General features: G+C 49.8%; 1 protein-coding gene across 1 annotated transcript in view; it reads right to left on the reverse strand.

Moving 5' to 3' along the window:
• Positions 1-3,303: 3,303 nt before the first annotated feature.
• Positions 3,304-24,602, reverse strand: part of LOC139421676 (trinucleotide repeat-containing gene 18 protein-like) — a 98,377-nt gene continuing 77,078 nt past the window's right edge. Inside the window, exons 23-30 of the mRNA XM_071172767.1 lie at positions 19,364-19,439; positions 18,856-18,964; positions 17,138-17,254; positions 14,613-14,765; positions 7,265-9,594; positions 6,812-7,048; positions 5,608-5,682; positions 3,304-4,094 (exon numbers count right to left, since the gene is read on the reverse strand). Of these exons, the coding sequence (XP_071028868.1) occupies positions 3,891-4,094; positions 5,608-5,682; positions 6,812-7,048; positions 7,265-9,594; positions 14,613-14,765; positions 17,138-17,254; positions 18,856-18,964; positions 19,364-19,439 (3,301 nt within the window). The 3' untranslated portion in view covers positions 3,304-3,890. The remainder of the gene's footprint in view (positions 4,095-5,607; positions 5,683-6,811; positions 7,049-7,264; positions 9,595-14,612; positions 14,766-17,137; positions 17,255-18,855; positions 18,965-19,363; positions 19,440-24,602) is intronic.

A 24,602-nucleotide genomic window follows, 5' to 3' on the forward strand; every position in this document is an offset into this window, starting at 1 on the left:
TTTTTTTGTACCTTGATTTAACTGGGCAAGTCAGTTAAGATCAAATTCTTATTTTCAATGATGGCCTACCGGGGAACAGTGGATTAACTGCGTGTTCAGGGAACTTGCAACCTTCCGGTTACTAGTCCAACGCTCTAACCACTAGGCTACCCTGCCGCCTCTACACTCTAACCACTAGGCTACCCTGCCGCCTCTACACTCTAACCACTAGGCTACCCTGCCGCCTCTACACTCTAACCACTAGGCTACCCTGCCGCCTCTACACTCTAACCACTAGGCTACCCTGCCGCCTCTACACTCTAACCACTAGGCTACCCTGCCGCCTCTACACTCTAACCACTAGGCTACCCTGCCGCCTCTACACTCTAACCACTAGGCTACCCTGCCGCCTCTACACTCTAACCACTAGGCTACCCTGCCGCCTCTACACTCTAACCACTAGGCTACCCTGCCGCCTCTACACTCTAACCACTAGGCTACCCTGCCGCCTCTACACTCTAACCACTAGGCTACCCTGCCGCCTCTACACTCTAACCACTAGGCTACCCTGCCGCCTCTACACTCTAACCACTAGGCTACCCTGCCGCCTCTACACTCTAACCACTAGGCTACCCTGCCGCCTCTACACTCTAACCACTAGGCTACCCTGCCGCCTCTACACTCTAACCACTAGGCTACCCTGCCGCCTCTACACTCTAACCACTAGGCTACCCTGCCGCCTCTACACTCTAACCACTAGGCTACCCTGCCGCCTCTACACTCTAACCACTAGGCTACCTGCCTCCTCTACACTCTAACCACTAGGCTACCCTGCCTCCTCTACACTCTAACCACTAGGCTACCTGCCTCCTCCACACTCTAACCACTAGGCTACCCTGCCACCTCTACACTCTAACCACTAGGCTACCCTGCCGCCTCTACACTCTAACCACTAGGCTACCCTGCCGCCTCTACACTCTAACCACTAGGCTACCCTGCCGCCTCTACACTCTAACCACTAGGCTACCCTGCCGCCTCTACACTCTAACCACTAGGCTACCCTGCCGCCTCTACACTCTAACCACTAGGCTACCCTGCCGCCTCTACACTCTAACCACTAGGCTACCCTGCCGCCTCTACACTCTAACCACTAGGCTACCCTGCCGCCTCTACACTCTAACCACTAGGCTACCCTGCCGCCTCTACACTCTAACCACTAGGCTACCCTGCCCCCTCTACACTCTAACCACTAGGCTACCCTGCCGCCTCTACACTCTAACCACTAGGCTACCCTGCCGCCTCTACACTCTAACCACTAGGCTACCCTGCCGCCTCTACACTCTAACCACTAGGCTACCCTGCCGCCTCTACACTCTAACCACTAGGCTACCCTGCCGCCTCTACACTCTAACCACTAGGCTACCCTGCCGCCTCTACACTCTAACCACTAGGCTACCCTGCCGCCTCTACACTCTAACCACTAGGCTACCCTGCCGCCTCTACACTCTAACCACTAGGCTACCCTGCCGCCCCAACGTGCCCAAGGCACGTTCACGCAGATGAGCAGGGACCCTGGGCAATGAAGATCTGTGAAGTTTATTTGGATTTTTACGAATTATCTTTGAAAGACGGTCCTGAAAAAGGTGCGTTTATTTTTTTTTGCTGAGTTTATATTAATATATTTATTCTAATAGGTTTAAAACAAAAATCTCAAAAACATCTTTCATATCATTGGATTGAAACACGCAGCCTTGGGCAGCAGAGGCTTCATCAGCCAGTTAGGAAGACACAACACCCTCCATTCCCTGCTCCGTCTCTGACAGTAATGTGCTGTCGGCCAATAGGACGCCTCTGTTCGCTTGAACTCAGCCAATCAGAACGGTCTCTGCTGACACACCCACAGAGAAGATTGCTGGAAGGCAGAGCAGATGGGTGAGAGAGACTGAGCTGCACTTCCTAACCTCCTGCCAAATGTACGACCATATTAGAGACACATATTTCCCTCAGAAACACAGATCCACAAACAAACCACATTTTGATCAACTCCCATATCTACTGGGTGAAATTCCACAGTGTGACATCACAGCAGCAAGATTTGTGACCTGTTGCCACGAGAAAAGGGCAACCAGTGAAGAACAAACACCATTGGAAATACAACCCATATTTACATTTATTTATTTTCCCTTGTGTACTTTAACCATTTGTACATTGTTACAACACTGTATATATATATATATATAATATGACATTTGTAATGTCTTTATTCTTTTGGAACTTTTGTGAGTAATATTTACTGTACATTTTTATTGTTAATTTCACTTGTGTTTAATATCTATTTCACTCGCTTTGGCAACGTAAACATACGTTTCCCATGACAATAAAGCCCCTTGAATTAAACTGACAGAGGAGAGAGAGAGAGAAATTGAAAGGTGTGAGTGAGCAAGGAGGGTGTGTGGTGGGGAGTACCTCTGTGATACGTCAGCTCTCAGGGCAACATGATGCTGAGGTTGGTGTACACACACACAGCGGAGGGAGAGTAGTGTGTGTGTGTGTGTGTGTGAGTGTGAGTGAGTGTTCAGCATGTAGACCCTAAGAGGAAAACTCTCCTCCATTTTAAAAACAGGAACCAGCTTCATTACTGACACAAAATGGAGTCCAGCGGAACACGGTTTCTCCTTCTGGAGGGGGTTCCCCCGGTAACTGGGCCGCTGCTCGGGGACAGGACATTGTTCGGCACAGCACTTGAGGACAAATGTTATTGTAAAAACAAAAGATACTTGAAATACAATAGGATTGATCGGCTAATGATCTAGTAGGTCTGATAAGACAGGAGACATCATTCAGGAGACGACAATCTAATGATCTAGTAGGTCTGGTAAGACAGGAGATATCATTCAGGAGACGACAATCTAATGATCTAGTAGGTCTGATAAGACAGGAGACATCATTCAGGAGACGACAATCGATAGATCTATCTCTTTATTGATCAACTATGAAATATTGATCTACTAAATGGATATCGGGAGAAACACTGATTAAGTTGATTGCTTCAGTAAAAAAAGAAACAAACCCTTTTCCCTCCTCCTCCTCCTCCCCTCTTCCTCCTCCCTCCACCTCTTCCTCCTCCCTCCTCCACCTCCCCTCCTCCTCCCTCCTCCACTCCTCCTCCTCCTCCTCCTCCTCCTCCCTCCCTCCATCTCTCCCCCTCGGCTCAAAGACATTTACAAAACAAACGTTTAGAATTTTCTAAATAATATTTCCCCCCGTACAGAGATGCTTATGGGGTATGTCGGGACGGAGAAAAGGCTGAAACCCCGCTGGGGGGTGGGAGGGGGGGGAGCAGATAAGAGTGTGTTCACTCCAGAGAAACACTGATAATATCTCTAAACACCAGGTCATCAGAACCCTGTTAACATCAGCAGGGTGATAAGGTCATGGGGGAGTAGGCGGGTCCAGACAGGACAGGCACCAATCAGAACACAGGACTGTATCCCCACCCCCATTGTTGGGATTGTCAGCAGGTCTCTCTCTCTCTCGTTAGTGTAATACGTCTCTCAGATAGACAAACCTCCTCTCATCAACACTACTGTGACTCACAGCTACGATCCAGCGAGGACGATGTCTTCCCTGGTAAATAAAATCACTTCCTGTCTTTTATATATATCTATGAGTGTTAGAATTATTGTATGTATTTACAGGTAGAAGTCTGGGTGTGTGTTTATAGAGAAGACCCAAGAGTTTCTGAATACGGTCTGTAGTCTCTCTCTCTCTCTCAGGTGGTCTTCGTTCGTTGGATCAAACGTTATGAGTTGACCGGATCGACCTTGGCGTTGGTCGGGTCACGGTCAGGGTCTGGTGACTGGATCGACCTTGGCGTTGGTCGGGTCACGGTCAGGGTCTCGTGTCGTTCATCAGATGATGGGGACTCCGTCTGTGTTGTAGATCATACCCGTGGTGGGTTCGTATGTCCCGGCCAGGTAGTACAGGTCTTGGCTGTCGGCGTAGCGACGCGTCAGAGTCATGGTTTCGTACTCCGACACGCTGACCACCAGACACTTGTGACTGACCGTCTGGACATCGTTCTCATCGCTGTGGGACGACTGGTACAGAGCCCGCTGCAGAGACACGTTACCAACAAATACACATGTTAACACACTGGTACAGAGCCCACTGCAGAGACACGTTAACACACTGGTACAGAGCCCACTGCAGAGACACGTTAACACACTGGTACAGAGCCCACTGCAGAGACACGTTAACACACTGGTACAGAGCCCACTGCAGAGACACGTTAACACACTGGTACAGAGCCCACTGCAGAGACACGTTAACAACACTGGTACAGAGCCCACTGCAGAGACACGTTAACACACTGGTACAGAGCCCACTGCAGAGACACGTTAACACACTGGTACAGAGCCCACTGCAGAGACACGTTAACACACTGGTACAGAGCCCACTGCAGAGACACGTTAACACACTGGTACAGAGCCCACTGCAGAGACACGTTAACACACTGGTACAGAGCCCACTGCAGAGACACGTTAACACACTGGTACAGAGCCCACCGCAGAGACACGTTAACACACTGGTACAGAGCCCACTGCAGAGACACGTTAACACACTGGTACAGAGCCCACTGCAGAGACACGTTAACACACTGGTACAGAGCCCACTGCAGAGACACGTTAACACACTGGTACAGAGCCCACTGCAGAGACACGTTAACAACACTGGTACAGAGCCCACTGCAGGGACACGTTAACACACTGGTACAGAGCCCACTGCAGAGACACGTTAACACACTGGTACAGAGCCCACTGCAGAGACACGTTAACACACTGGTACAGAGCCCACTGCAGAGACACGTTAACACACTGGTACAGAGCCCACTGCAGAGACACGTTAACAACAAATAGGATGTGGTAGGGTGTGGTAGGTTGTGGTGTGGTAGGGTGTGGTGTGGCAGGGTGTGGTGTGGTAGGGTGTGGTGTGGTAGGGTGTGGTGTGGCAGGGTGTGGGGGTAGGGTGTGGTAGGGTGTGGTGTGGCAGGGTGTGGTGTTGTAGGGTGTGGTGTGGCAGGGTGTGTGTGGGGGTAGGGTGTGTGTGGGGGTAGGGTGTGTTTGGGGTGTAGTGTGGTAGGGTGTGGTAGGGTAGGGTGTGGTGTGGTAGGGTAGGGTGTGGTGTGGCAGGGTGTGGTGTGGTAGGGTGTGGTGTTGTAGGGTGTGGTGTGGCAGGGTGTGTGTGGGGGTAGGGTGTGTGTGGGGGTAGGGTGTGTTTGGGGTGTAGTGTGGTAGGGTGTGTTTGGGGGTGTGGTGTGGTATGGTATGGTAGGGTGTGTGTTGGGGTGTGGTATGTGGTGTGGTAGGGTGTGTGTGTGTGGTGTGGTAGGGTGTGTGTGGGGGTGTGTGGGTGTGGTAGGGTGTGTGGGTGTGGTGTGGTAGGGTGTGTGTGGTGTGGTAGGGTGTGTGTGTGGTGTGGTAGGGTGTGGTAGGGTGTGTGGGGGTGTGGTAGGGTGAGTGTGTGGTGTGGTAGGGGTGTGGTAGGGTGTGGTAGGGTGTGTGGGGGTGTGGTAGGGTGAGTGTGTGGTGTGGTCGGGGTGTGGTAGGGTGTGTAGTGTGGTCTCACCTCCATGAAGTCTTTCCTCTGGTTAGAGGAGAGCAGAGATGAAGGAAGAGACTGACCAGACATCTGATCCCAGTTCTAGAAGGAGAGAGACGGGAGAGAGAGAGATGGGGAGAGAAAGAGATGGGGAGGGAGAGAGAGACGGGGAGAGAGAGAGAGAGAGAGAGAGGGGGAGAGAAAGAGAGATGGGGAGGAAGAGAGAGATGGGGAGGGAGAGAGAGAAGTGGAGAGAGAGAGAGAGATGGGGAGGGAGAGAGAGATGGGGAGGGAGAGAGAGAGAGACGGGGAGAGAGAGAGAGACGGGGAGGGAGAGAGACGGGGAGAGAGAGAGAGACGGGGAGGGAGAGAGACGGGGAGAGAGAGAGAGACGGGGAGAGAGAGAGAGACGGGGAGAGAGAGAGAGACGGGGAGAGAGAGAGAGACGGGGAGAGAGAGAGAGACGGGGAGAGAGAGAGAGACGGGGAGAGAAAGAGATGGGGAGGGAGAGAGATGGGGAGGGAGAGAGAGATGGGGAGGGAGAGAGAGAGATGGGGAGGGAGAGAGAGACGGGGAGGGAGAGAGAGAGATGGGGAGGGAGAGAGAGATGGGGAGGGAGAGAGAGAGATGGGGAGGGAGAGAGAGACGGGGAGGGAGAGAGATGGGGAGAGAAAGAGATGGGGAGGGAGAGAGATGGGGAGGGAGAGAGAGATGGGGAGGGAGAGAGAGAGATGGGGAGGGAGAGAGAGAGATGGGGAGGGAGAGAGAGAGATGGGGAGGGAGAGAGAGATGGGGAGGGAGAGAGAGATGGGGAGGGAGAGAGAGATGGGGAGGGAGAGAGAGAGAGATGGGGAGGGAGAGAGAGATGGGGAGGGAGAGAGAGATGGGGAGGGAGAGGGAGAGATGGGGAGGGAGAAAGAGAGATGGGGAGGGAGAGAGAGATGGGGAGGGAGAGAGAGAGATGGGGAGGGAGTGAGAGTTAAAACCAGTTAACTCTGACCCCTGACCCCTACCTTCTTGTCGTGTAGTTTCTTGCCAGGGTTGGTCTCCTCCGGGTGATAAAACCAGTTAACTCTGACCCCTACCTTCTTATCATGTAGTTTCTTGCCAGGGTTGGTCTCCTCCGTGTGATAAAACCAGCTGACCTCTGACCCCTACCTTCTTATCATGTAGTTTCTTGCCAGGGTTGGTCTCCTCCGGGTGATAAAACCAGCTGACCTCTGACCCCTACCTTCTTGTCATGTAGTTTCTTGCCAGGGTTGGTCTCCTCCGGGTGATAAAACCAGTTGACTCTGACCACCATGTTGGATCCCCAGCTCTCCCACATGCTCTGGATCTTCCCTATGAAGGGCAGGTTGGGTCGGCCGGCTGAAAGGAACACGGCGCAGTCCCCGATACCAATCATCTCTCTCCCCCGCACGATGGCCTTGTAGAACAGCTTCTTAGCCTTCCCTTTCATACCACGCCTCTAGAGAGAGAGAGAGAGAGAGAGAGAGAGAGAGAGAGAGAGAGAGAGAGAGAGAGAGAGAGAGACACAGACAGACAGAGACAGGGTATGCAAGTAGAAATTTCTCTGGCTAATCTTCTGGAACCCAGTCGTGTGTCCCCCCCCCAAAAAAACCCCGACTCAAGTGTCATCGAGAGCTTCAAAATATCAATCCCAAGCGTGTGTTCTCCCTCTCACCTGTGTGGGATTACCGAACCACTTCCAGAGCTGTCTGGCAGGCAGGAAGGCAGAGATCTTGGGTCTGTTCTCTACGCTCGGTAATCGCTGTCTCTTAGCCAGCTCCTTGGTGGTGGGGAGGTGGGCCCCCTCCCTGCGCCGTGGCCTGCCCACCGACCCCACACCTCCCTGGGACTTCTGCCGGGCTGGACGACCCCGGGGCCTAGCTGGCTGAGAGGACGGAGAGATAGACGGGGGAGGAGAGGAGGGAGATTGATCTTCTTCTACTACTTCTTCCTCCTCTTCCTCTTCCGCTTTTTTCAACTTCTTAATTTCTTCCTCTTCCTCCTTCTCTTCCTCCACCTCAGCCTCCTCCTGTGGGGTAGTTGGAGGGGGGGAGACGGGGAGAGGTGCAGGGGGAGCGAGGGCGGTCTCCTCGTCAGAACTACAAGAGGACTCCTCGTCAGTGGAGGAGGAAGAGGAAGAGGAGGTGCTAGAGGAGGATGAGGAGGAGGAGGCTGGGGAGGAGGGGTGGGAGCAGCTGGAGCTACACTTCGTTTTCTTCCTCGTCTCCTCCTCTTCCTCAGATCCTGAACTACTGCTGCCGTGAGACCCCCCTGTCTCCTCCCCTCTCTTCTCTTCCCCTTGTTTCGTTCTCTCCTCTCTCTTTGGTTCTCTGTCCCCCCCTCCACCCCGGTCTCTTTCTCTGCCCAGAGAAGGCGTTCTGTAGGCGGGTTCTCTCCCCAGCAGCCCCGCCTCGCTCTCCGGAGCCCTCCCCTTTACCCTCGCCGGCTTCTGGCTGGCTGCGGCCGTGGAGAGGGGTGTGTGTTCTTGCCGTAAGCCCTTGGCCTCCAGCAGCCCTGCCTCGCTCTCCGGAGCCCTCCCCTTTACCCTCGCCGGCTTCTGGCTGGCTGCGGCCGTGGCGAGGGGTGTGTGTTCTTGCCGTAAGCCCTTGGCCTCCAGCAGCCCTGCCTCGCTCTCCGGAGCCCTCCCCTTTACCCTCGCCGGCTTCTGGTTGGCTGCGGCCGTGGCGAGGGGTGTGTGTTCTTGCCGTAAGCCCCTGGCCTCCAGCAGCATCAGAGCCTTGGTCTTCTTGGTCTTGGGTGAGGTCACGCCCTCGTGGTCCAGCTTTACTAGGGGTTCCTCTAGGAGGGCCTTACGCCCCTGTCGCACCCCGCCCTGCCCTCCCACCCCGCCCTCCCCCGGGACATGCCTGGGTCTGGAGATACCAGGAATAAAGGTGCTAGGGTCCAGTCTGGATCTGACAGCAGAGAGGTCTGAGCTGGGTCTGGGTTTAGAGGTACTAGAGCTGGGCCCAGGGCTGGTTCTGGGTTTAGGGGTACTAGAGCTGGGCCCAGGGCTGGTTCTGGGTTTAGAGGTACTAGAGCTGGGCCCAGGGCTGGTTCTGGGTTTAGGGGTACTAGAGCTGGGCCCAGGGCTGGTTCTGGGTTTAGAGGTACTAGAGCTGGGCCCGGGGCTGGTTCTGGGTTTAGGGGTACTAGAGCTGGGCCCGGGGCTGGTTCTGGGTTTAGGGGTACTAGAGCTGGGCCCAGGGCTGGTTCTGGGTTTAGAGGTACTAGAGCTGGGCCCGGGGATGGGTCTGGGTTTAGAGGTACTGGAGCTGGGCCCAGGGCTGGTTCTGGGTTTAGAGGTACTAGAGCTGGGCCCGGGGATGGGTCTGGGTTTAGAGGTACTGGAGCTGGGCCCAGGGCTGGTTCTGGGCCTGGTAGAAGGATCCGGGGTGGGTCTGGGTTTGTTATGGTTCTGTTTGGGTCTGGAGATTGCTTTGGGAGCGGTTCTGGATTTGTTGTGATCAGGATTAAAGTTAGCTGCAGGCCCAGGGAGTTCTGCTGTAGACTTAGGTCTAGGTTTGGATTTTGGTACGGAGGTAAGGTTAGTTTTAGGGTTAGGTAGAAGAGGCTTGGGTCTGATGATAGGGGAAGTAGAGTTGGGTTTAAGTAGTGGAGGGGAGAGTTTAGACTTAGGGTTGGTTTTAGGGTTAGGTTGGGTGCTGACGTTACAAGAGGTGAGGTTGGGTTGGCTGTACAGGTCCACCCTTAGTATCTTCCCGTAAGGGGCTGGGTGGTAGAGGGAGGGGGGCTTGGGAGAGGCTGGGCTGGGTCTCCTAGGGTTCTGGCTGCGTGGGGGGGCAGGCAGGCTGGGGGTGCTGGTAGGCTTGGAGGGTCGGCCTGGTCCCGGCCTGGGGGCAGACAGGGGTCTTTCCTGAGCAGGTCTCTGGGAGGAGGAGGGCCTGTCCTGGGCTGGTCTGGTGGGGAGCTGAGGTCTGTCTGGAGCCTGGCTGGGTCCCGAGGGGGGCATCGTCTCCAGGGGGTCTGGGCTCACTGGGGGCTCTAGAGGGAAAGAAAGGCAGGAGTTAACAAATGACTGACCTGAGTTCACAGACCTAACAGGGTTAACATAATCCACAGACCTAACAGGAATAACATAATCTACAGACCTAACAGGAATAACATAATCCACAGACCTAACAGGGTTAACAGACCTAACAGGAATAACATAATCAACAGACCTAACAGGAATAACATAATCAACAGACCTAACAGGAATAACATAATCCACCGACCTAACAGGAATAACATAATCAACAGACCTAACAGGAATAACATAATCCACAGACCTAACAGGAATAACATAATCCACAGACCTAACAGGAATAACATAATCCACAGACCTAACAGGAATAACATAATCCACAGACCTAACAGAAATAACATAATCCACAGACCTAACAGGAATAACATAATCCACAGACCTAACAGGAATAACATAATCCACAGACCTAAAATAAATAACATAATCCACAGACCTAACAGGAATAATATAATCCACAGACCTAACAGGAATAACAATCCACAGACCTAACAGGAATAACAATCCACAGACCTATCAGGAATAACAATCCACAGACCTAACAGGAATAACATAATCCACAGACCTAACAGGAATAACACAATTCACAGACCTAACAGGAATAACAGACCTAACAGGAATAACAGAATTCACAGACCTAACAGGGATAACATAATCCACCGACCCAACAGGGATAACAGACCCAACAGGGATAACAGACCTAACAGGGATAACAGACCCAACAGGGATAACAGACCCAACAGGGATAACAGACCCAACAGGGATAACAGACCCAACAGGGATAACAGTGATAACAGACCCAACAGGGATACAATACCCAACAGGGATAACAGACCTAACAGGGATAACAGGGATAACAGACCCAACAGACCCAACAGGGATAACAGACCCAACAGGAATAACAGACCCAACAGGGATAACAGACCCAACAGGGATAACAGGAATAACAGACCCAACAGGGATAACAGACCCAACAGGAATAACAGACCAAACAGGAATAACAGACCAAACAGGGATAACAGACCCAACAGGGATAACAGACCCAACAGGGATAACATGAATAACAGACCCAACAGGGATAACAGACCCATCAGGAATAACAGACCCAACAGGAATAACATAATCTACAGACCTAACAGGAATAACATAATCTACAGACCTAACAGGAATAACATAATCTACAGACCTAACAGGAATAACATAATCTACAGACCTAACAGGAATAACATAATCTACAGACCTAACAGGAATAACATAATTCACAGACCTAACAGGAATAACATAATCCACAGACCTAACAGGAATAACAGACATAACAGGGATAACATAATTCACAGAACCAACAAGGATAACATAATTCACAGACCTAACAGGATAACATAATCCACAGACCTAACAGGATAACATAATCCACAGACCTAACAGGAATGACATAATCCACAGACCTAACAGGAATAACATAATCCACAGACCTAACAGGAATAACATAATCCACAGACCTAACAGGAATAACATAATTCACAGACCTAACAGGAATAACAGAATTCACTAACAGAATTCACAGACCTAACAGGAATAACAGAATTCACAGACCTAACAGGAATAACAGAATTCACAGAACTAACAGGAATAACAGAATTCACAGACCTAACAGGGATAACAGACCTAACAGGGATAACAGACATAACAGGAATAACATAATCCACAGACCTAACAGGGTTAACATAATCCACAGACCTAACAGGAATAACACAATTCACAGACCTAACAGCAATAACAGACCTAACAGGAATAACAGACCCAACAGGGATAACAGACCCAACTGGGATAACAGACCTAACAGGGATAACAGACCTAACAGGAATAACATAATCCACAGACCTAACAGGGATAACCTAATCCACAGACCTAACAGGAATAACAGAATTCAGACCTAACAGGGATAACAGACCTAACAGGGATAACATAATCCACAGACCTAACAGGAATAACTGAATTCACAGACCTACCAGGGTTAACATAATCCACAGACCTAACAGGAATAACAAACCTAACAGGAATAACATAATTAACAAACCTAACAGGAATAACATAATCCACAGACCTAACAGGAATAACATAATTCACAGACCTAACAGGGTTAACCTAATTCACAGACCTAACAGGAATAACAGACCTAACAGGAATAACATAATCCACAGACCTAACAGGAATAACAGACCTAACAGGAATAACATAATCCACAGACCTAACAGAAATAACATAATTCACAGACCTAACAGGGATAACAGACCCGACAGGGATAACAGACCCGACAGGGATAACAGACCCGACAGGGATAACAGACCCGACAGGGATAACAGACCCGACAGGAATAACAGACCCGACAGGGATAACAGACCCGACAGGGATAACAGACCCAACAGGGATAACAGACCCAACAGACCTAACAGGGATAACAGACCTAACAGACCCAACAGGGATAACAGACCTAACAGGCCCAACAGGGATAACAGACCCAACAGGGATAACAAACCCAACAGGGATAACAGACCCAAGAGGGATAACAGACCCAACAGGGATAACAGACCCAACAGGGATAACAGGGATAACAGACCTAACAGGGATAACAGACCTAACATGGATAACAGACCCAACAGGGATAACATATCCAACAGGGATAACAGATCCAACAGGGATAACAGACCCAACAGGGATAACAGACCTAACAGGGATAACAGACCTAACAGGAATAACAGACCCAACAGGGATAACAGACCTAACAGGAATGACAAACATAACAGAAATAACAGACCCAACAGGAATAACAGACCCAACAGGGATAACAGACCCAACAGGGATAACAGACCCAACAGGGATAACAGACCCAACAGGGATAACAGACCCAACAGGGATAACAGACCCAACAGGAATAACAGACCCAACAGGGATAACAGAGACAACAGGAATAACAGACCTAACAGGGATAACAGACCCAACAGGAATAACAGGCCTAACAGGGATAACAGACCTAACAGGGATAACAGACCCAACAGGAATAACAGACCTAACAGGGATAACAGACCCAACAGGAATAACAGACCCAACAGGGATAACAGACCCAACAGGGATAACAGACCCAACAGGGATAACAGACCTAACAGGGATAACAGACCTAACAGGGATAACAGACCTTACAGGGATAACAGACCCAACAGGAATAACAGACCGAACAGGGATAACAGACCCAACAGGGATAACAGACCTAACAGGGATAACAGACCTAGCAGGGATAACAGACCCAACAGGAATAACAGACCCAACAGGGATAACAGACCCAACAGGGATAACAGACCCAACAGGAATAACAGACCCAACAGGGATAACAGACCCAACAGGGATAACAGACCCAACAGGGATAACAGACCTAACAGGGATAACAGACCCAACAGGAATAACAGACCGAACAGGGATAACAGACCCAACAGGGATAACAGACCTAACAGGGATAACAGACCCAGCAGGGATAACAGACCCAACAGGAATAACAGACCCAACAAGGATAACAGACCTAACAGGGATAACAGACCTAACAGGGATAACAGACCCAACAGGAATAACAGACCCAACAGGGATAACAGACCTAACAGACCCAACAGGAATAACAGACCCAACAGGGATAACAGACCCAACAGGGATAACAGACCCAACAGGGATATCAGACCTAACAGGGATAACAGACCCAACAGGGATAACAGACCCAACAGGGATAACAGACCCAACAGGGATAACAGACCCAACAGGGATAACAGACCCAACAGGGATAACAGACCCAACAGGGATAACAGGAATAACAGACCCAACAGGGATAACAGACCCAACAGGGATAACAGACCTAACAGGGATAACAGACCCAACAGGGATAACAGTCCCAACAGGGATAACAGACCCAACAGGAATAACAGACCCAACAGGGATAACAGTCCCAACAGGGATAACAGGGATAACAGGGATAACAGACCCAACAGGGATAACAGATCCAACAGGGATAACAGACCCAACAGGGATAACAGGAATAACAGACCCAACAGGGATAACAGACCCAACAGGGATAACAGACCCAACAGGGATAACAGACCTAACAGGGATACACAGACCCAACAGGGATAACAGACCCAACAGGGATAACAGACCCAACAGGGATAACAGACCCAACAGGGATAACAGTCCCAACAGGGATAACAGGGATAACAGACCCAACAGGGATAACAGACCCAACAGGGATAACAGATCCAACAGGGATAACAGATCCAACAGGGATAACAGGGATAACAGACCCAACAGGGACAACAGGAATAACAGACCCAACAGGAATAACAGACCCAACAGGGATAACAGACCCAACAGGAATAACAGACCCAACAGGGATAACAGACCCAACAGGGATAACAGACCCAACAGGGATAACAGACCCAACAGGGATAACAGGAATAACAGACCCAACAGGGATAACAGACCCAACAGGGGTAACAGACCCAACAGGGATAACAGACCCAACAGGGATAACAGACCCAACAGGGATAACAGACCCAACAGGGATAATAGATCCAACAGGGGTAACAGACCCAACAGGGGTAACAGACCCAACAGGGGTAACAGACCCAACAGGGATAACAGACCCAACAGGGATAACAGACCCAACAGGGGTAACAGACCCAACAGGGGTAACAGACCCAACAGGGATAACAGACCCAACAGGGATAACAGACCCAACAGGGATAACAGACCCAACAGGGATAACAGACCCAACAGGGATAACAGGAATAACAGACCCAACAGGGATAACAGGGATAACAGACCCAACAGGGATAACAGGATCCAACAGGGATAACAGGATCCAACAGGGATAACAGGATCCATAGCAGTTATAAAGTCTTATAGCTGTTCCAACTAGCATCGAGGTCTCTGATTGGCTCACCAGGTTTGGGTTTGGGTTTCTTGGCCGGTCTCCCTCTGCCCTTGGGGGCGGAGTCCCCTGCTTTAGGCCTCGTCTCACTGGTGTCCTTGCTGCACTTCCTGACACGCCTCCTGGAGCAGCTGGCCACTAGCAGCGCGGGGGAGGGCTCAGCACCTACAGGGGGGCAGGTTTAACATCAGAATCATCACACAGACTGAACAAGCCCACTGGGAAAGAATACAAAAGAGTGGGAGTGTGTGTCCTTGTGTGAGTGTGTGTGTGTGAGTCCTTGTGTGAGTGTGTGAGTCCTTGTGTCTGTGTGAGTCCTTGTGTCTGTGTGAGTCCTTGTGTCTGTGTGAGTCCTTGTGTCTGTGTGAGTCCTTGTGTCTGTGTGAGTCCTTGTGTCTGTGTGTGTCCTTGTGTGAGTGTGTGAGTCCTTGTGTGTGTCCTTGTGTGTGTGTGAGAGTCCTTATGTGAATGTGTGTGAGTGTGTGTCCTTGTGTGTGTGTGTGTGTGTGAGTCCTTGTGTGAGTGTGTGAGTCCTTGTGTCTGTGTGAGTCCTTGTGTCTGTGTGAGTCCTTGTGTCTGTGTGAGTCCTTGTGTCTGTGTGAGTCCTTGTGTCTGTGTGAGTCCTTGTGTCTGTGTGTGTCCTTGTGTGAGTGTGTGAGTCCTTGTGTGTGTCCTTGTGTGTGTGTGAGAGTCCTTATGTGAGTGTGTGTGTGTGTGAGTCCTTGTGTGAGTGTGTGTGCGAGTCCTTGTGTGAGTGTGTGTGTGTGTGTGTGTGAGTCCTTGTGTGAGTGTGTGTGTGTGTGAGTCCTTGTGTGAGTGTGTGTGTGTGTGTGTGTGAGTCCTTGTGTGAGTGTGTGTGTGTGAGTCCTTGTGTGAGTATGTGTGTGTGAGTCCTTGTGTGAGAATGTGTGTGTGAGTCATTGGGGCTGTATCTTGTAGTCAGGGGGCAGCAGTCTGATGTGGGAGAGGGGGCTGTATCTTGTAGTCAGGGGGCAGCAGTCTGATGTGGGAGAGGGGCTGTGTCCTTACACTGTATCTTGTAGTCAGGGGGCAGCAGTCTGATGTGGGAGAGGGGGCTGTATCTTGTAGTCAGGGGGCAGCAGTCTGATGTGGGAGAGGGGGCTGTATCTTGTAGTCAGGGGGCAGCAGTCTGATGTGGGAGAGGGGGCTGTATCTTGTAGTCAGGGGGCAGCAGTCTGATGTGGGAGAGGGGGCTGTATCTTGTAGTCAGGGGGCAGCAGTCTGATGTGGGAGAGGGGGCTGTGTCCTTACACTGTATCTTGTAGTCAGGGGGCAGCAGTCTGATGTGGGAGAGGGGGCTGTATCTTGTAGTCAGGGGGCAGCAGTCTGATGTGGGAGAGGGGGCTGTATCTTGTAGTCAGGGGGCAGCAGTCTGATGTGGGAGAGGGGGCTGTGTCCTTACACTGTATCTTGTAGTCAGGGGGCAGCAGTCTGATGTGGGAGAGGGGGCTGTATCTTGTAGTCAGGGGGCAGCAGTCTGATGTGGGAGAGGGGGCTGTGTCCTTACACTGTATCTTGTAGTCAGGGGGCAGCAGTCTGATGTGGGAGAGGGGGCTGTATCTTGTAGTCAGGGGGCAGCAGTCTGATGTGGGAGAGGGGGCTGTATCTTGTAGTCAGGGGGCAGCAGTCTGATGTGGGAGAGGGGGCTGTGTCCTTACACTGTATCTTGTAGTCAGGGGGCAGCAGTCTGATGTGGGAGAGGGGGCTGTATCTTGTAGTCAGGGGGCAGCAGTCTGATGTGGGAGAGGGGGCTGTATCTTGTAGTCAGGGGGCAGCAGTCTGATGTGGGAGAGGGGCTGTGTCCTTACACTGTATCTTGTAGTCAGGGGGCAGCAGTCTGATGTGGGAGAGGGGGCTGTATCTTGTAGTCAGGGGGCAGCAGTCTGATGTGGGAGAGGGGGCTGTATCTTGTAGTCAGGGGGCAGCAGTCTGATGTGGGAGAGGGGGCTGTGTCCTTACACTGTATCTTGTAGTCAGGGGGCAGCAGTCTGATGTGGGAGAGGGGGCTGTATCTTGTAGTCAGGGGGCAGCAGTCTGATGTGGGAGAGGGGGCTGTATCTTGTAGTCAGGGGGCAGCAGTCTGATGTGGGAGAGGGGGCTGTGTCCTTACACTGTATCTTGTAGTCAGGGGGCAGCAGTCTGATGTGGGAGAGGGGGCTGTATCTTGTAGTCAGGGGGCAGCAGTCTGATGTGGGAGAGGGGCTGTGTCCTTACACTGTATCTTGTAGTCAGGGGGCAGCAGTCTGATGTGGGAGAGGGGGCTGTATCTTGTAGTCAGGGGGCAGCAGTCTGATGTGGGAGAGGGGGCTGTGTCCTTACACTGTATCTTGTAGTCAGGGGGCAGCAGTCTGATGTGGGAGAGGGGGCTGTATCTTGTAGTCAGGGGGCAGCAGTCTGATGTGGGAGAGGGGGCTGTATCTTGTAGTCAGGGGGCAGCAGTCTGATGTGGGAGAGGGGGCTGTATCTTGTAGTCAGGGGGCAGCAGTCTGATGTGGGAGAGGGGGCTGTGTCCTTACACTGTATCTTGTAGTCAGGGGGCAGCAGTCTGATGTGGGAGAGGGGGATGCGACCCGTGTCACCGTCATCAAACTCCACCGTGATGAGGTCATCACTGTCATCACCGTCTGAACTTCCTGTACAGACAGGAAGGGGTTAAAGGAACAGGTCACCTAGATTGAAAGGACTAGATGTGTCCAAACTATTGACTGGTGATGAGACTATAAAACACTTTCTCAAATGGGATGTTGTCTTCTCCAATTTTATTTAAATCGGCTTTTCTAGTTTTTATTGGCCAAAAGCCAGCTATTACCGGCTAATGGAAACCCTGGCCTGTGTGTTACCGTTGACTACGGTGCCGGGGTAGAGACAGTGGTACTGTGCGTTAGCGTTGACTACGGTGCCGGGGTAGAGACAGTGGTACTGTGCGTTACCGTTGACTACGGTGCCGGGGTAGAGACAGTGGTACTGTGCGTTACCGTTGACTACGGTGCCGGGGTAGAGACAGTGGTACTGTGCGTTACCGTTGACTACGGTGCCGGGGTAGAGACAGTGGTACTGTGCGTTACCGTTGACTACGGTGCCGGGGTAGAGACAGTGGTACTGTGCGTTACCGTTGACTACGGTGCCGGGGTAGAGACAGTGGTACTGTGCGTTACCGTTGACTACGGTGCCGGGGTAGAGGCAGTGGTACTGTGCGTTACCGTTGACTGCGGTGCCGGGGTAGAGACAGTGGTACTGTGCGTTACCGTTGACTACGGTGCCGGGTAGAGACAGTGGTACTGTGCGTTACCGTTGACTACGGTGCCGGGGTAGAGACAGTGGTACTGTGCGTTACCGTTGACTACGGTGCCGGGGTAGAGACGGTGGTACTGTGCGTTACCGTTGACTACGGTGCCGGGGTAGAGACGGTGGTACTGTGCGTTACCGTTGACTACGGTGCCGGGGTAGAGACGGTGGTACTGTGCGTTACCGTTGACTACGGTGCCGGGGTAGAGACGGTGGTACTGTGCGTTACCGTTGACTACGGTGCCGGGGTAGAGACAGTGGTACTGTGCGTTACCGTTGACTACGGTGCCGGGGTAGAGACAGTGGTACTGTGCGTTACCGTTGACTACGGTGCCGGGGTAGAGACGGTGGTACTGTGCGTTACCGTTGACTACGGTGCCGGGGTAGAGACAGTGGTACTGTGCGTTACCGTTGACTACGGTGCCGGGGTAGAGACAGTGGTACTGTGCGTTACCGTTGACTACGGTGCCGGGGTAGAGACAGTGGTACTGTGCGTTACCGTTGACTACGGTGCCGGGGTAGAGGCAGTGGTACTGTGCGTTACCGTTGACTACGGTGCCGGGGTAGAGGCAGTGGTACTGTGCGTTACCGTTGACTACGGTGCCGGGGTAGAGACAGTGGTACTGTGCGTTACCGTTGACTACGGTGCCGGGGTAGAGACAGTGGTACTGTGCGTTACCGTTGACTACGGTGCCGGGGTAGAGACAGTGGTACTGTGCGTTACCGTTGACTACGGTGCCGGGGTAGAGACAGTGGTACTGTGCGTTACCGTTGACTACGGTGCCGGGGTAGAGACAGTGGTACTGTGCGTTACCGTTGACTACGGTGCCGGGGTAGAGACAGTGGTACTGTGTGTTACCGTTGACTACGGTGCCGGGGTAGAGACAGTGGTACTGTGCGTTACCGTTGACTACGGTGCCGGGGTAGAGACAGTGGTACTGTGCGTTACCGTTGACTACGGTGCCGGGGTAGAGACAATGGTACTGCTGGCTCCAGTATGCAGCAACACGACAGCCTTCAGGAAGATACCAGACTGACGGAGGCATCACATCCACAATCTGGAATAACACACAGAATAACACACAGAAAAACACACAGAAAAACACACATTAACAGACATTAACACACTGAATAACACACATTAACACACATTAACACACACACTGACTAGGGCATCACATCCACAATCTGGAATAACACACATTAACACACACACACACACACACACACTGACGAGGGCATCACATCCACAATCTGGAATAACACACAGAATAACACACATTAACACACACACACTGACGAGGGCATCACATCCACAATCTGGAATAACACACAGAATAACACACACACTGTAATAAAAACACAAAACACACACACACACACACACAGACGAGGGCATCACATCCACGGCCTGTAACAAAAACCCAAAGAACACAGATGTAATGGGATGTACTCACAGCCTCCTGCAGGAGTTGTTCTAGACAGTAGATATGAGGTCTGTTCCCTCTCTCCCCCTCCACCACCACACTGTAACTACAGAACAGAGGTCAGGGGTCAGGAGTTGTTCTAGACAGTAGATATGAGGTCTGTTCCCTCTCTCCCCCTCCACCACCACACTGTAACTACAGAACAGAGGTCAGGGGTCAGGAGTTGTTCTAGACAGTAGATATGAGGTCTGTTCCCTCTCTCCCCCTCCACCACCACACTGTAACTACAGAACAGAGGTCAGGGGTCAGGAGTTGTTCTAGACAGTAGATATGAGGTCTGTTCCCTCTCTCCCCCTCCACCACCACACTGTAACTACAGAACAGAGGTCAGGGGTCAGGAGTTGTTCTAGACCAGGGGTGTCAAAGTCAAATGGACGGAGGGCCAAATAAAAAAATCAGCTACAAGACGAGGGCCGGACTGTTCGAATGTTCATTGAAAAATTTTTAAATGACGCATATAGTCTAGTGAACCTAATTGAACCTACTGAAAACCTAACAAATATATTACAATATGATCAGATAAATAAAGCAATATTTTCTTATGGCTCTCTCAGTAATCTTTAATTTTCAACAGACACAAAAGACAAATTTCCTTTATATAAATATCCCCATAACATGAACATTAAATGAAAGAAACCGGTATTCAAGGCACCATCAGTAGACTATATTTTCTATTTTAGCAAAAGTGGGCTAAATTTACTTCAAAGAAAAAACAATAATAGCAATTTTCTATCATCCACTCAACTGAAATATTTTTAAAATATAATTGGATTGAAATACAAAAAAATAAAGTGCAAAAATCTATTAATCAAAAACAACACTTTGTTTAAGGAGAAGTAACATGCAGTGAAAACAAATATTAAATTTTAACTTTTAAACTTGAACTGAGTAAAAACTCTAAATATGTGATTGCACAGTAATGTTCACTTGTTTGAGGTTGAGGGTGATACTTGGTGGTGTCCCATCTTTTCCACAAGTTCATCAATGTTCGGGGTAAGGCTCTGAGCTGAAGAAATCCTCAGAATTGAGTGGAGGTGTTCAGCAGTAAGTCGACTTCTGTGTGATGTTTTGTTCAGGTTCATCAAAGAAAACAGTTGTTCACACAGGTATGTGCTGCCAAACATAGACAACGTTTGAGCAGCCTGGATGCGCAGCTGGGGCATTGTGCCGGGGAGGAAACGGGCGAACTCCGCAGCACCCACTGCCGCATATTTTGCCCTCAGTGCATCATTGCATTGGAGGTCAATCAACTCCATTTGGAGGTTTGGTGGTGAGCTTTCCACGTCAACAGCAAATGGGTTACCGAGCAGTTCCAACCTGCTTTTTTGTGCTTCAAAGTCAGCAAATCGGCGTCGAAAGTCAGCGGCAAGCATACCTATTTTATCAGCCAACTGTGTGCTCGGGAACGCACTGGTAGAGAGCTTCTCTTTCATGGTCTGGCAGCTGGGAAAGTGGCTCAAATTTTCTTTCCGCATCTGCGTCTCCCACAGAGTCAGTTTGGTTTTAAATGCCTTCACTGTACTGTACATATCAGAGATGACACGATCCCGACCCTGCAGCTGCAAGTTTATTGCATTCAGATGACTCGTAATGTCACACAGAAAAGCCATTTCACACAGAAACATTTCGTCTCGGAGTTGTGTTGTGTCTTTCCCTTTGCTGTCCAAGAACAGACAAATCTCCTCACGAAGCTCGAAACATCTTTGAAGCACCTTTCCCTGGCTTAGCCATCGCACCTCTGTGTGATAAGGCAAATCACCATGCTCCGTTTCTAACTCCGTCAGAAATGCCTTGAACTGGCGGTGATTCAAACCTTTGGCTCTGATAAAGTTAACTGTGCGCGTGATGATGCTCATTACATGCTCCATTTTCAAGGCTTTACCGCACAACGCTTCCTGGTGTATGATACAATGATAAGCTGTCAGCTCACCTGTCGCGTTTTCCTCTTGCATCTTTTCCCGTATCTTCGCCACCAGTCCGCTCCTGTGTCCACACATCGCAGGTGCTCCGTCGGTTGTCAAACCCACGAGTTTTTCCCAAGGCAGCTCCATCTCATTTACACATCTTGACACATCTTCATACAAATCATGCCCCGTAGTTGTGCCATGCATAGGACGTAAAGCCAAAAACTCCTCTGTCACGCTTAGGTTGGAGTCCACTCCGCGGATGAAAATTGACAACTGGGCAATGTCAGAAATGTCGGTGCTCTCATCCACAGCCAAGGAATATGCAATAAAATCTTTTCCCTTTTTCACAAGCTGCTCTTTTAGATTGATGGACAACTGGTCTACTCTCTCGGCAATGGTGTTTCTGCTCAGACTCACATTTAAAAAGAGTTGCCTTTTTTCTGGGCAAACTTCGTCACAAACTTTAATCATGCAGTTTTTGATGAAATCCCCCTCCGTAAATGGCCGGGCTGATTTAGCGATCTCTTCTGCCAAAATAAAACTGGCCTTGACAGCAGCCTGGCCTTGTGATTTGGCTTTTTTGAACAGAGCCTGTCGAGATTTGAGGCCTCGTTTTAATTCCTCTGCCTTTTGTAGCCTTTGTTCCATGTCCATATTCTTGTTTTTGTCCGCGTGTTTCGTTTCATAATGTCGTCTCAGATTATACTCTTTCAGTACCGCCACACTTTCTCCACACAGAAGACACACAGGTTTTCCAGCTACCTTCGTGAACATATACTCCGACTCCCACCTTGTTTGAAACCCCCGGTTCTCAGTATCCACCTTCCGTTTTGCCATTTTTGATGGGTATCTGAAAGTTAATTTTACTGTGATGCTGACGACTGCTGTGCCAATAAATATTGAAATGAAGCAGCCTACTGCTCGGTGCGTCACCTTTGCATTGTGGGAAATGTAGTATTGGTGCGTGTAAAAGATCTGCGGGCTGCCGGCTTGCTGCGGGCCGGTTCTAATAATAAATCAAGATCATCCCAGGGGCCGTAAAAAACCTTCTTGCGGGCCGGATGTGGCCCGCGGGCCTTGACTCTGACATATGTGTTCTAGACAGTAGATATGAGGTCTGTTCCCTCTCTCCCCCTCCACCACCACACTGTAACTACAGAACAGAGGTCAGGGGTCAGGAGTTGTTCTAGACAGTAGATATGAGGTCTGTTCCCTCTCTCCCCCTCCACCACCACACTTCAACAGTATTTAACATGAGATCCTCTCTAAGCTTTACAGGAATGTGGTTCTGAATATAAACAGCAACACCTCCACCGTTGTCATTCCTGTATTTTTTCTGTAAATGTTATAACCGTGTATTGCTACAACTGTTTCATCAAAGGTGTTATCTCAGTGAGTTTCAGAGATAGTCAGAATATGAATGTAATCTGTTTACTAGCAAGTTATTGACTTCATGAACCTTGTTACTTCAGCGACATACAGTGCCTTGCGAAAGTATTCGGCCCCCTTGAACTTTGCGACCTTTTGCCACATTTCAGGCTTCAAACATAAAGATATAAAACTGTATTTTTTTGTGAAGAATCAACAACAAGTGGGACACAATCATGAAGTGGAACGACATTTATTGGATATTTCAAACTTTTTTAACAAATCAAAAACTGAAAAATTGGGCGTGCAAAATTATTCAGCCCCTTTACTTTCAGTGCAGCAAACTCTCTCCAGAAGTTCAGTGAGGATCTCTGAATGATCCAATGTTGACCTAAATGACTAATGATGATAAATACAATCCACCTGTGTGTAATCAAGTCTCCGTATAAATGCACCTGCACTGTGATAGTCTCAGAGGTCCGTTAAAAGCGCAGAGAGCATCATGAAGAACAAGGAACACACCAGGCAGGTCCGAGATACTGTTGTGAAGAAGTTTAAAGCCGGATTTGGATACAAAAAGATTTCCCAAACTTTAAACATCCCAAGGAGCACTGTGCAAGCGATAATATTGAAATGGAAGGAGTATCAGACCACTGCAAATCTACCAAGACCTGGCCGTCCCTCTAAACTTTCAGCTCATACAAGGAGAAGACTGATCAGAGATGCAGCCAAGAGGCCCATGATCACTCTGGATGAACTGCAGAGATCTACAGCTGAGGTGGGAGACTCTGTCCATAGGACAACAATCAGTCGTATATTGCACAAATCTGGCCTTTATGGAAGAGTGGCAAGAAGAAAGCCATTTCTTAAAGATATCCATAAAAAGTGTTGTTTAAAGTTTGCCACAAGCCACCTGGGAGACACACCAAACATGTGAAAGAAGGTGCTCTGGTCAGATGAAACCAAAATTGAACTTTTTGGCAACAATGCAAAACGTTATGTTTGGCGTAAAAGCAACACAGCTGAACACACCATCCCCACTGTCAAACATGGTGGTGGCAGCATCATGGTTTGGGCCTGCTTTTCTTCAGCAGGGACAGGGAAGATGGTTAAAATTGATAGGAAGATGGATGGAGCCAAATACAGGACCATTCTGGAAGAAAACCTGATGGAGTCTGCAAAAGACCTGAGACTGGACGGAGATTTATCTTCTAACAAGACAATGATCCAAAACATAAAGCAAAATCTACAATGGAATGGTTCAAAAATAAACATCATCCAACCTCACTGAGCTCGAGCTGTTTTGCAAGGAGGAATGGGAAAAAAATTCAGTCTCTCGATGTGCAAAACTGATAGAGACATACCCCAAGCGACTTACAGCTGTAATCGCAGCAAAAGGTGGCGCTACAAAGTATTAACTTAAGGGGGCTGAATAATTTTGCACGCCCAATTTTTCAGTTTTTGATTTGTTAAAAAAAGTTTGAAATATCCAATAAATGTCGTTCCAATTCATGATTGTGTCCCACTTGTTGTTGATTCTTCACAAAAAAATACAGTTTTATATCTTTATGTTTGAAGCCTGAAATGTGGCAAAAGGTCGCAAAGTTCAAGGGGGCCGAATACTTTCGCAAGGCACTGTATGTTAACGTGGGCTATTTAAAAAAAAAAAACTTTTCTGTGATGTCTGATTGATGATTTTCATTGCTTTACTGAGAAGCTCAGCAGAAGTAGACATGCTCATGTTATTTATGTTAGTGCAGGGTGAGCTGCACACAGTGGACTTCCTACTAGGACACACCTACGTATCAGTGCTAACAGTATCACTCTGGCACATAGGCACATGGATTACTGTATACAATAGCAGTAGGATCAACAGAGGCATTCAGGGCAGTTTATCGGGACATAAATTAGGTAACTTACATCGTGTCCACCAA

Source organism: Oncorhynchus clarkii, chromosome 12 (assembly GCF_045791955.1).
Source record: "Oncorhynchus clarkii lewisi isolate Uvic-CL-2024 chromosome 12, UVic_Ocla_1.0, whole genome shotgun sequence".
NCBI classification, from domain to species: Eukaryota; Metazoa; Chordata; class Actinopteri; order Salmoniformes; family Salmonidae; genus Oncorhynchus; species Oncorhynchus clarkii.